This window comes from Nothoprocta perdicaria, unplaced genomic scaffold (genome assembly GCF_003342845.1).
Source record: "Nothoprocta perdicaria isolate Ctin4 unplaced genomic scaffold, notPer1 scaffold_47, whole genome shotgun sequence".
Lineage (NCBI taxonomy): Eukaryota > Metazoa > Chordata > Aves > Tinamiformes > Tinamidae > Nothoprocta > Nothoprocta perdicaria.
This window is the reverse complement of record NW_020455721.1, coordinates 1,773,417-1,793,986: the sequence shown is the minus strand read 5'-3', so window position 1 is coordinate 1,793,986 and position 20,570 is coordinate 1,773,417. Positions and strand designations below refer to the sequence as shown.

At 41.9% G+C, this 20,570-nt stretch overlaps 2 protein-coding genes across 5 annotated transcripts in view; one reads left to right on the top strand and one right to left on the bottom strand.

Annotated features, from left to right (window-relative positions):
• JARID2 (jumonji and AT-rich interaction domain containing 2) overlaps positions 1-2,418 on the top strand; it is a 191,899-nt gene extending 189,481 nt beyond the window's left edge. For both annotated transcript variants that reach the window (XM_026047069.1, XM_026047068.1), the window contains one exon: positions 552-2,418. In XM_026047069.1, coding sequence (XP_025902854.1) covers positions 552-728 — 177 coding nt within the window. In that variant the 3' untranslated portion in view covers positions 729-2,418. The remainder of the gene's footprint in view (positions 1-551) is intronic.
• An 896-nt stretch (positions 2,419-3,314) lies between these two features.
• DTNBP1 (dystrobrevin binding protein 1) overlaps positions 3,315-20,570 on the bottom strand; it is a 56,102-nt gene continuing 38,846 nt past the window's right edge. For all 3 annotated transcript variants that reach the window (XM_026047054.1, XM_026047055.1, XM_026047056.1), the window contains 3 exons: positions 7,898-8,053; positions 5,847-5,990; positions 3,315-4,104 (listed from right to left, as the gene is read on the bottom strand). In XM_026047054.1, the coding sequence (XP_025902839.1) occupies positions 3,854-4,104; positions 5,847-5,990; positions 7,898-8,053 (551 nt within the window). In that variant the 3' untranslated portion in view covers positions 3,315-3,853. The remainder of the gene's footprint in view (positions 4,105-5,846; positions 5,991-7,897; positions 8,054-20,570) is intronic.

Sequence of the window (20,570 nt, the reverse complement as noted above, 5' to 3'; positions counted from 1 at the left end):
CAGGTTAGTACAGCCAGTTCAAAGAAAATTTTGGCACACCGCAGACCTTAATGCGGTGAAATGCAGCAACGCAGCCGTGCGGCCCGTGCGGCCCGAGGCCTCTCGGCCCTCGCTCCTCACAGGGCCCTGGCCTGAAGGCCTCGCTGTGCCCCAGGGCCGAGCACCTGGACCCACAGAGATCCTAGCGAGATCCTGAAAGGCAGCGACCCAACAGCCCCCGACAGCACTCCCCCCAGGAAAAGGCAGCATCTTCCCGCTAAATTTGAGAGCTCTTTAGACTAATTCTGCAGCTGAATCCTGTCTGTTGAGCTGCAAGTGGGGAAACTTGAGCACACGAGTTACTCTGTAGAACACCTCGTACCAGTTACCAAAAGCTTGGCCCTGAAATAGGGGTACTTGACAAATAAGTAGAGTTTCTTGCCCTTTCTCGCCACTTGCAGTCCATGGGGCAGCACGTGTACGTCTCTCTGCACCAGAAGGGACCGGAAAAGAAAGATGCTGATTTGTGTTTTGGTTTTTTTTTTTTTCTTCCCCTCTCATTTCTTGAACAGGAACAAATCATCAGTCTAGTCAATCAGATCTGTGGAAAAGTATCTGGTAAAAACGGCAGCATTGAGAACTGTATCAGCAAGCCCACACCAAAAAGAGGACCTCGCAAGAGAGCGACAGTCGACGTGCCATCATCTAGGCTTTCATCCTGCAGTTCATCCAAAAGTGCTTCAAGTTAATCCTGAAGATGCCAACACTCTCATTTTGTCGATTTATATATATTTTTTGTAATTATTATACCATAGTTCGGAGTACTTGCTGTAGAATACAAGCTGTCTTTGCACTAGCTCTGAAGAAGATTTTTTTCTTCTGGTTTTAGAGAACTAAATTTTGTTTTAGCATTAAACTGTTGAATTTTTTTTTTTTTTTGTACTTTAGGATAGATAGATACAGCAGTCAGATTTTTTTAAACTGCCGTATGTTCACTGTTTTACAAATGGCAGGGGGCTGATAAAATATTAATTTGTATTGTCCCTATGGCTGAAAAAAAATAAAAATAAAAAGCCTTTTTGGTAACTGTGAAAAAAAAAAGGCTTTTAACCCATTTTTGAATAGGTTAAAGTTTGATGTGTTTTATAATTTGTTCTCCAGTCATGTGAGCAGATTTTTCTAGAGAGAAAAGGGATAGGAGACAAAACTTGAAAGAAATTGCTTTACTTTGGCTGTCTTTTATTCTGTCACGACAAGATGAGTTTTGTAATTTTTTAAATTGGAGACTACACACTTTCTTTGGGAGGTTATGGCAGCTGAAGCTGGACTTTGTTTCCTAACTGTAGGCAAAAGGAGGAGATTTGGAGTATGTTCTCTTTTACCAGCACATCACTATGCATCTGTTTTGAGGGGGAAAAAATAAAAAAGAAAAAATAAAAAAAAAAAAAAAAGAGAGAAGGAAAAAGACTGCCTGCCTTGAGGAGTCACGTGAGGGAAAACTGTGCCTGATTTCATTAGGAAATCCATTCTGTTTTTTTTGGTGCTGTTGGCTACTTTATCAAAAACCCTTCAATAGCATCCTTTAAAAAAAAAAAAAGAAAAAAGAAAAAAAAAAGTGATTGAAGCCATAAGTGCTTCTTTGTCATAGACGTGCAATCTTTCTAACATTCCATTTCCATTCCACTGCTGTTTTTCCACACCTTACACCGTCGAGCATTAATTTTTGTTTGGGAATTTGTTCCATTATCCGATCACTTTTTAGAGCCACTAGCAGGTCTGCATTTTTTTTTTTTTCTTTTGAATGTGAAAATGCGTTTGCTTTCATCTTGTCTATTTTTCTCTTCATGTTGTAACAAAAAAAAAAAAAAGAAAAAAAATCACACCTTTTGTACATATGCCTGTAAATTTTTTTAAATACTTGAGCCTTTTCTTGGGGTGGGGGGAGGGACGGCGAGGAGACAAGATGAAGAAAAGCCTTACGTTTCACTTTCTTCATCGGATGGATTGGATGCTTACAGGGTTTTTCTTGTAACATTTATAAGTGCTGCTTACATCACTGAACAACAACGAAAAATAATAATGGAGTAGCTGTTGCCCTTTTCTGGTTGTGTGTACAGTATGTGTGGAATAAAAAAGGGAAGATGTTTTCACAAACTGTTTTGTTTCGTAATTGAATTCAACAATACCGTAGCTACCCATATTGCACTGAGCTTGCCAGTGGTGACTGTCAGGAAAGTCCTATAATACAATTTGTTGGTTGTTGTTGCAGAAGACTGAACTGTTTTGGAATATTTAACAATAACATAAACAGAGTCAAGTGTTTTCAAATGTGGTTGTCTGGTTTTTATGGCCTTGCTGTGTACTTTTCCCTCTTGACAGTAAACTTCTGACTATGGCTTACAGTTTGACATTTAATTTATTAGCGCTGCTCTGCTCTCTTTCCTTGTAAGGAAAGACTTCATGTTGTTTATTGCCAGTTTTTTGTTTACTTTCCAGGTTTGTACTACAAGGTTTAATAAAAAAACAAAACTTTTTTGGACATTTTGTCTGTCTTCTGGAAAGCGAGGGAGTAAAGGAAACTCTTTCAGGAAAGAAAGGCATCTTTCCACACCTCAACTCTTAAATAGTAGATGCCTCGCTGCAGGTAGGCTCCTAGCTGGCGTTTCCCAGGGTGAGCAGTGTATCCCTAAGGGAAGTGGCCGCTTCCCACCTGGCTGACAGTGGGAGAAACCTCATTCCCACCCATAAGTGGTGCCGGGGCTCCTCGCTGGATGGGCTCTACTCCCAACTCATCCTTTTACTCACGCTCTTTCCGATCGCATCCCTCTCCTCGGCGCATGACGAGCGGGAGCCCGAAGCCTTCTGGAGGTGGAGCAGCTCCCTGCAGACAGAGGGCGAGACTCGACAAGAAACAGCTGTTAGGTTCAGACCTCTGTGTTCCAGAAGCAACAAGGTGGCTACAGACCAGAAACGCCGCGGGAGGCAAGGCGAGGCGAGGCCCGGGAGCTCCAACCTCTGTAAAATGTGTGCGCTTAATTCCTGCGGTACTCTGGTTTATTTCCCTAAGTTGCTGTCTTACCATCAGCGCCATCAAAACCAAGTTACTGTGGAAGAAGTTAATTACAGTGGTGCTCAAAATAAGTCAGCAGTTTTTCTAATCGCTGAATTCATCTCCTCTGTTCACTATCATGCAGAAAGTATTTGGATAATCAAGTAGAAGACGTGGTTGGGATAGAAATACTTTATTTCATCTCAAGAGAGGAGTACGTTTATACAGTGCTAAGATACCTGCTCCTTGAGGAGCACAACACTTCCATATGTATTTCTCCTCTTCCTTTTTTTTTTTTTTTTTAAGATTTTTCCTTAACACCTACAATAACTAAGTTGGTCCTGAATGAGAAGTGCAAGAGAGTGGCCACTGCTGCATTTAGAGACAAAGGTAGGAGGCAGACAGTCAAGAGTAGAAAAGAACTTTTCACTTTGGTTGGAGCCTAAATCTTCAATTGCAGCTGTTGAAAACATGCAAGGAACAATTTGGGTTCAGTACTACACATCAACGCTAAGTATTTCCAATCGATTGTTTAAACATTAGTGGTCAAAGAGACTTATCTTCCCCCTTTAGTTCTTTTATACATAGTATATACAAAAGTTGTACTACTCCCCTGAGCCCCGAGACTACTGTTAAAGTGTGTGTGCTTTAGGCAATTTTTTTTTAAAAGCCAACCTCTGCACGACTGGCAATCTGGTAAAAATCTTGTATTACTAGTAAAAAGATGTGGCTGTCTCGCTTGATTAGCAAACTCTTACACAGGCAAGCTCTTCATTCATTGTGCACTCATTCCAAAGTCATTCTGAAAGGATATGGTGGCCAGACTCAGAGAGCCTGAGAGTCACTTTCATCGCTGCCGTCCGAAGCGCCCTTTCCCTCGGTCGCTACGGCGGCGAGAGCAGTGTCCACTTGAACCTCCTCTTCATCAGACTGAACGACCGGGGACTCCCCTTCGCTGGCGTCCTGGCTGGCAGAATCAGTGCAGGTGGAGGACAGGGAAGAGAGTTTCTGGCGCAGTTCCGACTGGCTTGGAACCTGCAGACTTATCTCGCTCACGTAGCTGTTGGAGTCTGGCCCTTGGAGTGGGGAAACAAAGATGAAAAAGAACAATCAAGCCGCAGCTCTGCAAATGAATTGGTAAAAGTGAGCGCTGAGGTGGTTTATGAAGTGCATTCAGGCTGCTTTGCTGCTTTTGCAAATACCCAGAAAAGGAAACACAAAGTTGCCTGTTGGCTTCTCACAAGCTCGTTCAGGCCACGAGGTTGCTTTAGTCTGATTCTCTCTCATTCCAGTATTTCTAATACTTGAGATCAAATAGGCTAAGATCGCACAAATATGGTGTCTAGTTTGCCTGTTAGCCAAAACCACTTCCCCTCCTAACTCCTGGCTTTTGATTAAAGTCTGTTCAGCACAGGCTGAGCGTCGTCACCAAGAGAGCAATCTTCAGACAAGCTTTGTGCAGCAGAAGGACGTGAATTCAAAGTTAAAAAATTAACTGGAAAATAGGCAGTATTGATAATCTCCAGTCTTGACTGTGAATGAAGTGCTGAGTGGCGCTGAAGCTCTTCATGATAACTTACAGACTGTAGTGCAGAGCCGCCAAACCAATGCCCACAAGCCAGCAAAATTTCTAGTAAGATAAATATGAGCTTATTTTTGTTTTTACCAGTTAATTTACTTACCTGCACTGCCTGGTTCAACATCTGCACTGCCTGGTTCAACATCTGCCAGAAACCCAAAATGGGTGAAACAGTCCTCGATTTCATAATAATTTGCGCACCATGATATCTTGAACAGCCAAGGAGGAAGTGAATTTAGTTTTTGCAATAAAAACTCATATGCATTGGCTCTTTTTCATGTTCCCCACAGGTACCAATCAGCTTTACATAGGGCACAAGAAAATTACTCCGCAATATTCTTCATTTTTCATTCATATATTCAAAAATCAAGGATAGAATTTGAGGTGTCTCTTTACAACCCATTAGTTTAGCTGTTTGGGGAAAAGGTATTTTAGTACTAAAATAAGTTTTAAATTTAAAAAAGAACATTTCCCTGGTGCCTAGAGTATCCAAGATTACTAACTGGCTGCCATGAGCAGATCCTTATCGTGCTGCAGCTTGCCAAGTTCTAAATCTGATTTTGTTCATCACAACACATGAAACAAACTTTGCATTAAGATTAATTTAATCCAAGTTACCTAACGTGACAGTAAGAAAGCTACAAAAGAGCTGCAGTATCAGAATCTCTTTTTTTAACTTTCCAGAATGTTTCCAGACATTGGGTATGGACTGCTGTGCTCAATGAGGTTTCTGAACATCTGATTGAAGATCTTTAATTATGTAAGTGGCCCAGGTGTACATAAAAATGCCAAATCCAAGGCAAAGTCTAAGAAAGCTTTCTTAAAACTACCCTACTAAGACTTCTGGTTGATGTTTGGTTCATTAAGGCATCCCATATCAACTTTATATCAAAGAGCTGGAGAAGCAGAGTCTTCTGTTACACCAGAAAGCAAAATATATATAACCCATTGCCTCTCCACACAGTGACAAAAATGGCATGTGTCTGTGACAAAAATGGCACGAGTCTGTGGCGGTTATAGGAAAAAACACATGGCCATAAAAAATAGCAAGCAGCTTTGCAGCAAGCTCTTCAGTACTGCAACTAAAGGTTAACCTTTTGAAAGCAGACAGTGAAAAATATTGCATTTATGTAAAGTATAATGGTTTGTGAGATCAGCGTCCCCTCTGCCAATGAAAGCCATTCTGGTTGTCCATTGCTCACTGTGTCTGTAAGCACACTGTCATTGCTAGAGCCATACCCAGCATGGGAGAGAGCATGGTGTTGTCCTCGCCTCCCGAGTTTAAGAAGACGTCAAGTGCTTCCTGGTCAGACATGTCCATTAGGTCCATCTGCTCCAGCATGTCCACGTTCACTTCCATGGAAGACATACTCCCAATGGGTTCTGCAGGGGAAACAGCGTGGTGAGCCCCCTGACAACCAGCTACACGGTGCTATTACCTAGGGAAGCTTTCACAGCTACTATAGTTGTGTTTGTTAGTCAGAATTAAACAACGAGCTTTGGCAGGAAGACGCTCGCATCAGACAACTGCTTAGCTGCAACCTCAGCCCCACGCTGAGTCCTCTGCGCAAGCTTTTGTTCTGCAAAATTAATGACCATTGACCATCACTGCTCTTGTAAAAGAAGGCATTTTGAGCAATGACATTCATACTGCAGTATCATTGGAAACATGCTAAGACTCAACCGAAAGTCTTTTTAACAGAGAAGAAACTTAAGCACTCACTAAATGTACAAGGGTCATGAATATTCACAAAATAAGCATTAATGTTAACGGAGCAGCCATTTGCTGTTCAGTCTGTCTAATACATGGCATTAGGATGCAAAGCCTAGGCTGATGTCCAGTATCTTCTCCCAGCATAGGGATTTCACATCATGAAATAATTACTACTTATGATTTTTAGTTTAATACCAATAGTTTACAGGGGCATTAAATACTTGGAAGAGTATCTTCTTCCTTGAACAAATACACACACACACACACACACACACACACACACAGAGGAGGTACTCAAGTATTCAGATTTAAGTCTGGTTGCTAAGATTGTAATATCAAATGTTACAATTAAGTTTGCATAAATTTAACAATCGCACTACTAAGAGCCTTCATATGTGAACTGAGGTGAAACCTTATGATTTTACTTTTTTTCCCCCCTCCCCTCCTCCTAAGCATATTGCAGCTGTAGCTCTTAAACACACAGGAGGCTCAAGTTTTTCTTAAAACATAAGAAAGGACTGTGCAGCTTCTGCACCATTCTTCTAAATTTAGAAAACGATGTACCCATCTCTCTCACACAGCAACGTGCGAAGTGGCAGCAGTGACACTGCCCACTTCAAGTGCAAGCTGACAGTATATACAGAAAGTGAGACTCAAATTCAGCTCCTGCCTCAGAGCAAGGGAATTCACAACTTCTTTCTTAGGCTGCTTCCCATACGATTGTCCTAAGAACAAAGCTAGAGCATCTTGCAGATTCGCAGCGATAGCACTGACGCAGAGAAATAAGGATCTTAGATTCCCTGCTTCAACATTTCAAACGCAGCAGAACTGGTCTTGGAGCACGGGCAGGTTCCCCACAATTCTCCCGCCCACGTGTGGGTGACATTACCTCCTGTGCGCTTGCTTTCTGGTCCTACAATCCCTTCTTTTGGGCCCAGCAGATGGGATACCTCCCACACAGACGTGTCTACAGCAGTCTTGTCCTGTAATCACTAGGGAAATGCCACTCTCGAATCATTTTATAACGTGGAGATCCTGAAACTGGATCTCCCCTGCTCTAGCCACATACTCTGAATATTACATAGTCAATATAAAAATCTGGAAACTGTTATGAAAGATAATACTGAGCTTTGGCTGCACTTTTTAAAATTTTCTTAGAGGCAGCTCCTGTCATCTAGTGAACAGGAGCAGTCATGGACACCCACACCTTCAGAGACAGGGATGCCTTCTCCATAGGATCATAGAAGCATTATGGTTGGAAAAGCCCTTTAAGAGCAAGTCCAACCCTGGAGCCCTTTACCTCCTCGGCTCCACAGACGTGTGCTGCTCCAGTCAGTACTTAAGTGCAAGAGCAAACGCAGAGTCTGGTTGGTTTTTCTGAGGTGCCTAACTCCCCTGAGACCAAAAGGGTGCTTAAAAAGCCCGAGTTTTAAATTCCCTCGGGGACGTCAGGATCAAAATATTTCAACGTTGCCATACACATTAGCTGTAGGCACTTAAAGCTGCTGCTGCTGGCCCCTCATCAGTGTGCTCTGGGTATGTTTGTGGATTACACACAGAGTATTTTGCAACTTGCCTCGTCTCTCTGCTATCTGCAAGTAGCCTGTAGAAAGGTACTGCTCCATGTCCTGCTGAAAGGCTTCTTCGAAAAACTTCTGACGCTCCTTCAGCTTCATCTGCTGCGTGTGCTCCATCTCCAAAACCTTCTGGGCATGTTCAGCATCTAGCTCAGCTGAGGAGTGTAAAACAGAAACAAACATAAATGCTGTGTATACATCCCCCTAAGTCTCAGAATTTTCATGTTACTAAGTTCAATACTGCCAGACTGTTACTACAGGCTGTTAAAACAGGTTGTTGCTAAAGGAGGCTTCTGCACTTTGCAAATATACTTCAGAGCTGACAGGGTATGAATATTGTACTAGATACCATTAATCACAACTATCTATCTGGAGGCAAGATGCAGATGTCCTCACCTGAGCAAACTAAACCACCTGAACGTACTGTCTACCAGTGACCAGGGCTTCCAAAGTCTGCTGGCAGAAAAATAAATCTCTGACATTATTGACTAATGTCGCTAATGACACGAGCGACTAAGTTACTACAATAGCGACTATGACATAACACACACAAAATGTATAGACTGGAATAGTGCAGCACATTTACAACACCATCTATCAATAATACGAAAGAAAACATGCATATGTATGCGTGGGGGTTAATATATATATATGTACATATGTATATACAAAACTCCACATATTTTTATGTATAATACATGTGTATAAATGTTATTTTGCCACTCTGCAGAGAGCCTGGACAATACTTCAAAGAAGCTTCTGGACACAGGGCAGCTACGTATCCAGACAAGCTGTGAGGGCAGCCTAGTCAGCACGTACTCCTGTTTTGCAGGGGCACAGCTCTGTTTTCAAAGGCAACACTGCAGAGCCATCAATACCAGTGGAGAGGCTCTTCTCTGCACACACCAGCAACAACTGTGCTGCTGCATGGGCGGCCACAAAGCAGCAGAGCAAAATGCTCTGCTAGCTGCTAAAGTACTGACCTGAGCCAGAACACGCTCAGAATATGCTTTAGGGAAGAAAGGCTTTTTAGCAGATAAATGGGAACCATTGCTCTCCGAGTTCTCCGCCTGTTTTTCCAAGCTGGTCTCAAGAGCTCTCTGCTCACAATAGGGCAGAACTCGCTAGCGGAGCGGCTAACGGGAAAGGGAGGAGGAGGAGGAGGAGGAGGATGGCTGGAAGAGCTGCCGGTCTGGGCCCTTGTGCCCCCCAGGGGAAGCTCCAGCCACTGCTGGCTGCAAAGCACCCAAGCTGCCGCACACGGCGCAGCCGCAGCGAGACCACGGCACCCACACGGACTGACGTGGAAAGGGCAGAAGCTTCTCCAGAACAAGCCACACATGAGTCTTGGGAGGAAAATGCTACATTAATGGCGAAGAATTCATTAAAAGCTTTTACCACTTACGGATATGATTACCCCAATGCAAAAATAAGCTTTATTAGAGCAGGCTAGGCCATTAGAGAACAGGAATTCACTCTGGAGCCTGCGTCAAGGGCACAGCCAGGGTCAGAGTTCACATGCAGAAGCAACCGCGCTGCGACCTGTGCTGAAAGGAGCTACCAGATCAGACTGACACAGCATCCAGCCATTACACCCTCAGTACATAGGCCGCAACCTGCATCAGGCTGCAGAAGTAAAACACCTGCTAGGGAAAGGAAAGCGTTCTCCTCTCCGGCAACCCGTCATTATTATCAATTACACGGCGGCACACAGCAATTCCGGACGCCCCGGGGCAGCTCCTCCAGCGCAATGCCCAATGATAAGCAGTTATTAGTAACACTGTGTATGAGGCACCAATGCCATTCAGCTGTAATAATACAAGCCAGCAGCTCTCACTGACTACAGTGATTTCCTGCCTTGCCCGTAATATTTTCTGACAGTTTTGCACTCTGTATGGGTAATTCAGGGTATTTTTAACCTAAAAATAGACCTAGTATTATCCAAGCAACATATGAAATTTATATGGCTTCTTTCTTAGAACTTCACCTCTGTGATTTTCTCTTTTACCTAAAATTGTCCTGTTAACTACTGAAATGGCCCCAGGCCACAGCTAAACAGCAACAGTCAGGGGCAGCGCTGCCACACTCTAATCATCCCCAAATACTCCCAGGGAAGAGCTGCAGGGTGCCTGTCCCCCAAGCTGCGTTGCAGGGATTGACCCCTGGGACGCTGTGGTGCCGGGTGGCGCTCCGGGAAGCCGCTCGGCTCCGCCGAAGCCGGGTGCTGCACCCCCCGTTGGGCTCTGCCGCGCGTCCGTGAAGCTCGCGGGGAAGGCGGGAGCAGAGCCGAGGGCAAGGGGCACCAAGGGGCACCGTTTCTCTGCAAAGCTATTCGGAATTCGGCGCTCTGAGCATGTGCTGACCACATACTGTGCTCCCGACCACAGGATTGATTTATTACAGCCAGGATTTCAGGAGAGATTACTTCTTCAATGACTTTATGAAATATTCGCATTTATAAATGAATTCTATTTAGAAAATAGTCATACCTCACTGTTTGAATTAGAATTCACGTAACCAGAATTCAGACTTCAAAGGTACAGCCGACAGGAGCTCACAGCCCCACGCCCCAGGTGCAAAGGGCACCGTGTCCTGCTGACATTCACCTTGTTCACCGACACTTCCTTGCTGCCCGAGTCACTAATGGTTCTGTCCAACAAACAAATCTTGAGTGACAATTTTATAGTTTAAGCCATCCAAGGTGCCTTTTTGGTGTCTTTATGCAGCTAGCTTACTTTCTTTCTACTAATTATATGTTACTTTATAGCTTTCATGTGCTAGAATCAATAAAGTTGGCGCGTTCAAGTTCATCTTAAAAAGAAGCTTCCTCCTCTCAAACCCCTAAAGCAGCACTCGAGACGGTGGGGAATACTTCTCACGGTGCTGTTCTCACACTCTGCTTGTATATAATTTCTCTTCAAAATTAATCTTTTGAGTAAACAGTGATGCAAAGGATATGTGAATAACATCCTGTCAGGGCACGTTCCTTTTTACAGACTCACCACTTAATGTGTCTAAGTCTAATATGCGGGAGGTGGTTGTAAGAGGCACTGAATGCAACCAGTTAATGACTGCACAACTCTATTACTTGGAGAGCTCTTGAAAGAAACCGAAGTTATATTAAAAAGACTGAATCAAGTCTTTGTCCTCCAGGCAGCCAAGCCGTCCCCGTGTCAACCTGGTCCCTCATTGCAGCCCAACCGGCCAAGGGCAACCACGTTGACCCATGTGGTTGTCCACCCATCTGGGCGGCAACATCCTAACTTGGAGACAAGCCTGGGGGGAACAAGCCTCCAAAACCTTACATTCCTAGCTGGAAACCGGCTCTTCACAGAACTTTTGAAAGCCTTCAAAAATCAGAATGATGGAAACAAAAAACCAAATCAACTAGATTTCATCAACTCCATGAATTAGTCATACACAGTCTTTCTGACCCAAAGAAGAGAGGAAACAAAGCCAGCGCTGCAGAATTTAATTGTTTTAAAACTCTGATATAACAGTCTTTTCTGGATACTAAAGTTTAGTCAAATAATTGCAAGCAGAAGATTTAAGTCCTGATTCCTCTGACAGTGAAAAAGATAGGCAAAATGGAAGAGAATCATGTCTTTTGGAAGAAAAAAAAAAAATATATATATATAATTGCAAATAAGATTTATTGTCTGACAACCCTTTCATGCGAGTTTCATTCTCGACAAAAAATGGCAATTACAGAATTACCTCATCTATTTTTCAAAGACTTGGCATTCCTTGGGAACTAGTGACTCGCATTTTTACAGACTGCACAGGAACATGAAAGCCCTGAGCAGCCCGGCATTAACCCAGGCAAGAAGGAAAACAGAGAGCAAAGCGCAAAGGAACTATTTCTTCATGTACCCGACAAGCAAGTTCAACGATTTGGCTTACCTTGAAATTTTCTTCTAAAGAAAAAAGAAGATTGCTTACTTGACATCCTTGCAAAAATATGGAATCAGCCTAAACAAACAGCAGAATAAACTTCTGAAAATAACTGACTTCGTATGTCAAGATTCCAGTTATTAAAACAGCACCTGGAGGAAAAAGCAGCTTCCGACTAACACCGCAGGAAAAACAACTAAGGAAAAGGTTTCCACAAAGCTCCAAACTTTAACTGACTACCAGGAAATCATCCTAATGAATAGATACTAAAAATATGCCTTTCCAAACAGCAAATGCATGAGTCAGGCTTTTTAAAATGTAAATAAGCTTAACAGTAGAAATAATACACAAAGCTCATAATTACAGGCTTCACACAGTGTAGAAAGAATAGCAGAGCTTGACAACGTTATGACCTTTCAGGTCAGCTAAGCCACAGGTTATTGCAGTACCATTTCTTGTGTTTTCACAGCGGTCTTTAGCTCTCTCCTACCTTTTAACACCTTTTAAAACACAAGGTGACCTTTCCAGAGCAGACCATGGGGTTGCTCCTGCCTAGGGGAACACACCTGAGGCACTGTGCCAGGTTCATGAAGGCTGGATTGCTTTCGCTTTTAAGCAGGAAACGTGACAAACCCTGTCATGAAATCCGGGAGTTCAGTCAAGTCTACAGTATCCACAATTAGCCTCTTGGATATAAAAGCACAAATCCTGCCTTGCCCAGCTGTATTTTTGTAATAAACGGAACAGAACATTCTACAAGGAAATAGCAGCCATATGGCATGTTATACTCTTCAGATCACTGTCACCTTTCTCTATCCTCTGCAAGCACAAAAATACACCAGGCTGAGGATGCTGCTGGTCTCAGGCAGCGGGATGGATTAAAACCAGAGCTCCTGCGCAAAATAGCTCTGGAAACAGTAAGAGTGCAGCAAGGAGGAAAAGAAAAAACAACAAAAGTGGCCTGAGAGTATTCACCTGCTTGAGGCACATGTCGAGGTTTTACTCTTGAAGTTTTAAGGGATTCTCTCTCCCAGGCACATACGTGACTTGGGGGGTTAATAAATTTACACTCCCACGTTCTCCAGAGTGCTGGTCCAAATCCACTTTTGGTCTCAGAGATGGTAAGTGATAGTACATAATATTTGTCTTTCCAGAAGCCAGGTTAGCAACACAATTTCCGTAGGATGTGAGCACCGCCAACCTTGCTCAAATTCCATCGGAATCAGATTCATTAGAAAGGTCTCCCACCTCCCCGTTCCTCTTTTACCAACTAACAGCAAAGAAAAGGTGACAAAGGAAGGACAGCAATGACTAGAGCTCTCCTACTCGGGAAAGCCATTTCAAAAGAAACAAGCTGGCAACCATTTCAACTCCCACCTTTTTCTTGGCTCCTTAGAAAAATCAACATTTACAGAACTGTAAGACCAAGAACCCCGTTAGAAAGCTGAAAAGTATTTATCTTCAACGTAAATAAACCTAACAATGTCACATCTATCTTCAGTATGTATAGGTTTATTTGTGAAAAATATCTGTCTTTAAAACTTGGCTTAGGGCTACAGAAAAAATCCCCCAAGTCATTCCTGCTAATGAACCAAATGAGTCAGCACTAGTCTGCTGTCCTGAAAATTCAATACATGCATTCTCTACTTACTGTTTTATTCTCTCACCTCAAAATACTCATTTCCAAACAGAAAAACTAATCAATAGTACATCTCAAACCAACTTACTTCAAATAGAAGCCACAACATTACAATACGCTGTTCAAGTTAGCAGAAATCTGTGCAGCTGTCCCGCCTGGCATGAAACTGTCCCATTATCTGAGTACCAATCCACCCGTTAAAACAATTTAATTAGTATTTTCCATTTCTAAAAGATTGGGGTTTGTGCTGGCAAGGCTCTAAAACAAAGACAGGCTTCTACTATTAAAGAAGTAGTGCTGATGTTAACATGTGCTCAGCTCAGACACAGGACTTGTGGATCAAATTATGTCCATGCACAGGCGCATAAATAAGTTAGGAGCTGCTGTGTTGCTGTCACCACACATTGTGCCCACGGTGAAACTACAGGTTCCTCAACACAGCAACCCAGCTGGCAAGTATCAACTTTTACTTGTCCTTGAAGAGAAGCCTTGAAAGCCAAACTGCAGCTTTGGTAGAATTATTTTGCACTCAACTACATTCATCTGCAGATAGACTTGAGATCAATACCATTCAGTACTTGACTAAACCTTGCCTCAAAAGCCTGAAGATGAGCAAATTTACTTGACGGTGGAAAAATCAAGGAAATTGTATATATGCTGCAAAGAAATCTATGCTTACTGAAAGGCCAAAATATGCTTTCTGTATTTATTTTCTCAATATACAGAATACATATGTATTCTGATCTGATGAAGCTGCCTAGTAGTAGCTGCCTCTCGTTGTCCTCAGGTTCCTCATTAAATTATAAAGTTCTCTGGACAAACCTTCAAATTCCACTGTGAAATCATCTCTAGGTAGAAGGAAGGAAGGCCTCTAAGGAAGGTAACAGTTGGCAGCTCCACCACTTCAATTTTTGCAAATACAGAGATTTCCCTGATCTTAATTTTTCAAATGAAGAGCCAAACACGGGATAGGTTTTCACTGAGCGTAGTCAGCCATGTGTTGACCAGTGTCTGCACGCTGAAATAAAGCCCTGCTATTAATCAGGTGCTCACAAGAAGAGCAGCTCACAGAACCTGTGCGAGTTATTGCAAACTGCAACATCTATTTCTTGCCTATCAGCCTTGGCTTCCCTTTAGTGCTCAGATCCTTAGAGCCTGGCTGCACTCTCAAACTTGGCGGGGGCTTTGTCATTTCACAGAGCCTGAATTTCACACTTTGAAATCTGAGGAGGCAACTAATGTAGTCCTTATTTCAACAAAAATAGATTGTGTCCAAGAAAATGCATGAGGTACTAATGCTAAAAGCATGTCTGCCTGCCTCTTTGGAGAGGACTCAGTTACTCTGAAGGACCAGGGATTAACTACAAAGATATAAACAAGAGAAAGCATTTTTTGTTTTTGTTTTGCTTGTAATTTCTCTCTATTTTAACTGTATATGAGAGAGGAAAAAACTACAAACTAAACCTAAATTTTCAAATATTCAGGGCTACAGGTCCTCTAGTGAGATGGCTCTCTTCCTCTGAGACTACAATCGGGGGTTTTTTACACTGCCAAAATGTCACGACCAACGATATTTTTAAAAGACCACTGTAAGTCAATAATTATATCAGTAGCAGACATAGAAGTGTCCAATTATTTCTTTCTTGTGGATTTATTGTGCTGATTTCCTCTTTCTTTCCTGTCAAAGCAAAGAAATGTCTCCACTACAGGCAAAATAATAGCTATTCATTTGTACTACTCCTTGTTGACGTCTAAGAATGAAGGAGTAAAACCAGCAGAAAAAGAGCATTAGATGACAAATCTGGTCTGGGTAAATGTGTTTCGTTAATATCACAAAACGATTACACTAAGGAGCACCTTTCAAAATCCCAGCAGTGACTAGCACTTGGTTTGACACCCCTAGCAACACAAGATGGGAATTACCATTCACTCAAACACCCAGGAGCAGCAGAACTTGTTGGCTTTAAGTGGATCAGAGCTGTCCTTCTGCACCTGGTATCAGGTGTAAATCCAGCACACATCTTATTTGGGTTGTCACAGCTTCATCTTTATCTCATCAAAGAGCATCACCCATGGAACAGTAGCCTAAGCTTAACCTATGCGTATATGGGTTTAGTTTGCCAGAGAAGACAACCTGAACTCTGCAGTCAGCTTTGCAAATCAGAGTTAAACTCATTAAAGCACCTCCGCAAGACTAGTTTGCAAATACTTTATGTGGCTGGCTTGAAGGCATTTTGCAAAAACTAGCACGCCTTTCCTAACGTGCACAGGGCTGAAGCTTTTAATAGCCCGAGAGAAACACCGCTGTGCAAGTTTCCCTGGTTAGTGTAATTAAGTAACTAGGTCATCTGTTCCCTCGCAGAAAGGCTGTAATTAACAGAGGAGACTTTTTCATGATTTAATGCCACGGTTTTACACGTGTTCCTTCGGAGGAGCAATCACTTGCAATAAAGTAGGCTAAGACTTCCCAGGTCCATCTCTCGCTTAGCCCAACGTGGACACAACCGGAGGAGAGACATAAGCAAAGAGGAATGACAGTGAAGCCGGAGCGGATGTGGGATGTTACTAATGCATCAGCAGAGCAGGGAACAATAGAAGAAGATGAAGGGAAGGAAGATACAGGCGTAAGAGTAACGAAGATGGGGCAGGGGAGGAGGGGAAGGGCCCCTGACAACACAGACTGCTGAACAGAGCTAATAAATAAAATATGACCCTCTATTCTGGATTTCTCCAGTCTGCTAGAGATTAAGGGAATTGAGAGGAGAACAGACAGAATTAGTCAGGAGAAAGAAATGTACAACAAAGGCATTCTCCAAAAGGGCCTCAAATGCGTGGCCATATTAAAATCTAACACTAGGAACTAGGAAGCCACTGAAATAAAATTGATGGTTATAAAGAAATATTCACCGCTAAACTGCTATGCTGGACAAAAAGACAAGAGGCTGTAGGAACACGTGCAAATGAGTGAGAAAGCCCAGAACAGGTGATCCCTAATGCTTAAAGCCTATAGCCATGTAGTAAAAAACAACCAAAAAGATGACACCCGGGATATAGTATCTTAGCTAAAGCAAACAGCAAACATCTAAAGGATGAGTGGATGTCAGAGGCAGGAGTGAATAAAGGCAGAAATTAAGGAAGCTGATGGGGCACTTAAACGGAGGAAAGGAAAAAGGAAGGGAAAAATGAAAGGGGCTGACTGAAGAGGAAAGTCAAAGCAATTAGGTTTGTGAAATCGGTAAAAGGTGCTTCCTATGAGATCATTCCTTTCAATATACCCAGCTTTGTGAAACTTATTATTCTGTATTCGCTGCCTTTTTAATACTGGCTTTAAGAGCTGTCTTCAGGCTCTTTTTAGCTCTTCTCTTTTAGCTGACACAAAGGGAGCCACTGCTCCGATACCACCTACGTGTTCCACATCTCTTGACACACCTTGGGGCAGCCAGCCTGCGCTTGCATCTGTGCTGCCACGCAGCCTAAAATGCAGAATCCATTCCCGTGACAGCCACACATACCTGTACCTTTCAAAGAGCCCCTACAACACTGCACTGTGACTCTGAAGAAGAAAATGGAAGTGGTGACTTTTTGAGCATTAAGTATTCCCACCATCTGTAGATGACAAAAAGTAACCCTACAGACTGTAAGCAGAGGGGTATTGATCCTGTTCAGTGGCCAATTTTTGCTTACTGTCATATCTAAGCTTGCAGAGATGCCTCTCAATTAAAAGCTGAACACTCACTGCTTTTAAAGGAGGTTATAATTAAGAACACAATGCAGCCTTTATTAAATATGAATTACTTGGTCATACCTTACCAACACATTCAACCTCACAGTGGGAAAACAAAGCCTTGAGGCCACCATTATATCTGCCCTGTTTCCTTCCCTTTCTTCCCGTCACCGCACATCTGCTTCGTCAGCCCCCAAAGGACCCAAATCCGGGGGGCAGAGAGATTTGTTCCCCTACTTTGCAGGGCATCCAACAGTCATTTAGAGTTGACGCTAGGACAAGTAAAATTAGTAAGTTTTGGATTCAACCACGACTGAGGCAGAAGGCTTCTCATCTCCTAGTGGCTGGTACACTTTTCCTGGGGACTCCAGCAAGTAACACATGTGATTCCACTGATGTCACACAGGGAAATTTTTATTCTGTACGGAAATAATAAAGACCACCATTTATTTTTGAAATAGAAGACTAAATTCTATGGAAGTTGGTTACAAACAACATTATGGATTCTGAACATTTCATCCTCCGCCTTAAAATGCTTTTTGAATAAAAAATGAAAAAAAAAAAAAGAAAAAAAGGAAGTAAGGTGGGACAAAAGTCAGGTAAAAAACAAAATCCTCAGAATAGTTAACATAGAAGTGACATGATCTATCCTGAGGCTTTACTAACAACAGGCCTTTCAAATACAAAGAGCATCACAGCTACAGGAAAAACAAACCAGGAATCTGGTACATGCACCATGCTCAGTGCCAGTTCTTAAATGTACCAAAAACTGTACGTAAGAGATTGAAGGAGGAAAAAATAAACAGAAAAAAAAATATATCTGCAGGTTGGAATGAATGATATATCAAGAAAGTATTCAGCAAGTGCTTACTGTGATTCTCTTACAAATACCATATCTATTTGTTTGCAATAGTGATTAGTCCAAGCTATTGAGTTTTGAAGTGTGCATGTGGAATCAAAGTAGCATTATTATTGTTGTTATTATTATTATTCCATGTGCTATAAAACTGTAGATAAATAAATCTGATAAAAAGCCTCCTAATTTGAAACATGCTTGCTGATATTATTCCTTCTAAAACTATCTTCAGGTTCTCATTTATTAAACAAATTTATTTGACCATAGATGTGTTTATATATGCAGTAAATACAATATCAACAGAGTGGCTGCATCATGTAGAGTGAAATCCAGCTATAAAATAAATGAAATTTTAGTCCAGAAGGAAGTAAGATTAAGACTTGCTAATACTTAAAAACTGTAGTTTCAAAGTAGAATTGGTAGATTTGGTATATTATCCAAAAAAGCAAAAAAAGTTCTTCCTAATGAATCATAAAATATACACAAGATTAATAGCAAATATTCATTATATACTCATTACTTCCTTTCTTTGCATTCAAAAATCCATGCTATCAGACAGCTATCAGATTCCCTGTAAAATGCCGATTTGTCTATACTCATTTTTAACAGAGTATATTTTTATAACAGCGTTAAACTGCTAGAAATTATATATACACAAATCATAAGTCAATCTTAATAAATGCATGCTTGCACATCAATCTTTAAGTACAAATGTATCGTACTCAACATGCAAGGGTATTAGAAGGCTAGAATGATGATTAAGTAGACAAGGTAGAAATTGCCACTTACTTAAAATAGGTCAGCTAATGATATACTTGTATACCTATAATAAAGTATTTTCAAATGAAAACTGCAATTATATTGGCAGCTATTAAAGCCTGATCACCTGTACTTTCTAACGCTAATTGAGTGTTCGCTAAACAGCAAAATTAAGGATTATTCTCAGGTTAGGAAAAGAATCAGAAGAAACATCCTGAAAAAGATTTACATCCATGCTATGGATATAAATTAATATACTGTACTGTAACCATATACCATATACTAATATATTTAGAAAGCAAAACAAAAAATGCCATTCTTAAAAACACAGGAAAAATGAAAAACTGAGTATTTGGAGTGAATCTATCTACTGTAACACAGGCTGTATCCAAAGACTCTCAATTTGCAAACATCTCTGCTGTGATCAGATTGGGAGAGTGTGGCCTGTGCTCACATGTAAAGCATATAATTTAATGCACACGTCACAGCTAATGCATAGAAAGACATTTTCCGTTTAGTTTGGTCTCCAGTAATTTTCAAAAGTCCTAAGCAGTTGAAAAGCTTTCTCTCTTCCTTCCCCCCTTACCACCTACGGAGAAAAGCAGGAGATGTGGCACACTGGAGAGAAAGGAAGCAGTCAGCTGGCCTCGTTAGCAGTACTGGGAGCATAACCAACATCCGCCGAGAGGCCGAGGTTAAATAAACTGCATTTGGCAAATTAGTACTCTCCTCTCCCTGCTTTCCAGAACATTAGCTACTCAGCCACTCAGTCGTTGCAGCCGATACCTTGGTTTCCAGTGCTAAGAGGAAAACAAAAAGGGCAGCTGTCAGAGCTCAGAAACGCAACTGCCCTCTCATTGAGGAAGGGAGCTGGGGCTGAGAGCGGCGGCTTATCCACGAGGCCGAGGTGTCATCTGCACTTCCACTGCTCGGGCTACACTCATCCTGAGGAGAAATGCAAGGCTCCGATTTTCCCGTCACTCCATGGGTCCTGTCAAGGGCTGGGTGAATGAGCAAGCCCTGCAGTTTCGCAGCTGCTTTGCAGACTGCATTGCTTCTACCTCAAGAGGCAGCAGGGGCAAAAAACAGCACTACAAAGTCTCATGACTTCTTTAGGCCCATGCACAAGCTTTTTGCTTTGCAAGATTAAACAATGTCAGTATGAACCTGGACCTCCCAGAGCACAACACTCCCGAGAGAAGCAAAATACGTGTCCAATGTAGTCTTAAAGAAGACACAGCGCAATGAATTCTTAAAATAGAAGCTTGCAAAGCGCATTATATTGTCAGAGCAAATCTGTCTCCATCCTGCTGGAGATGCTAGATCGGTGATCCGCATGTAACTCCACCTATCTTTTAAGGCAAAAACCCTTATATTGCCACTGCTTGTGGGCTTTAATGCGAAGTTCTGGCAGCCACCCAAGGTTCTGGCATGAAGAGCACACTGCTTTTTGAGATTTCTTTTTAGGTCATGACATAAGAGATCGCAGTGGTGCCCACCAATATTACATTTACAAGGGCAGAAGGAAATGACAACTTGCAGTTAAAGGAAAAAAAAGGAAAACATTTCTAAAAACAAGGCTACAGTGTGCATAAAATTTAGGTTGACATAAATCATCTATAATTTTCCATGACACAAAATAAAAAATAAACCCCAGAAAACATCACTTATTATGTGGTATTGAAAACCAAGGATGAAATAATACATTTCTATCCACGGCAAATAGGCATACCTAGCAAATAAAGATATTTTAAAATGGATTTTTTTATAAATGAATAAGACATTTCTTTACTATTTTAA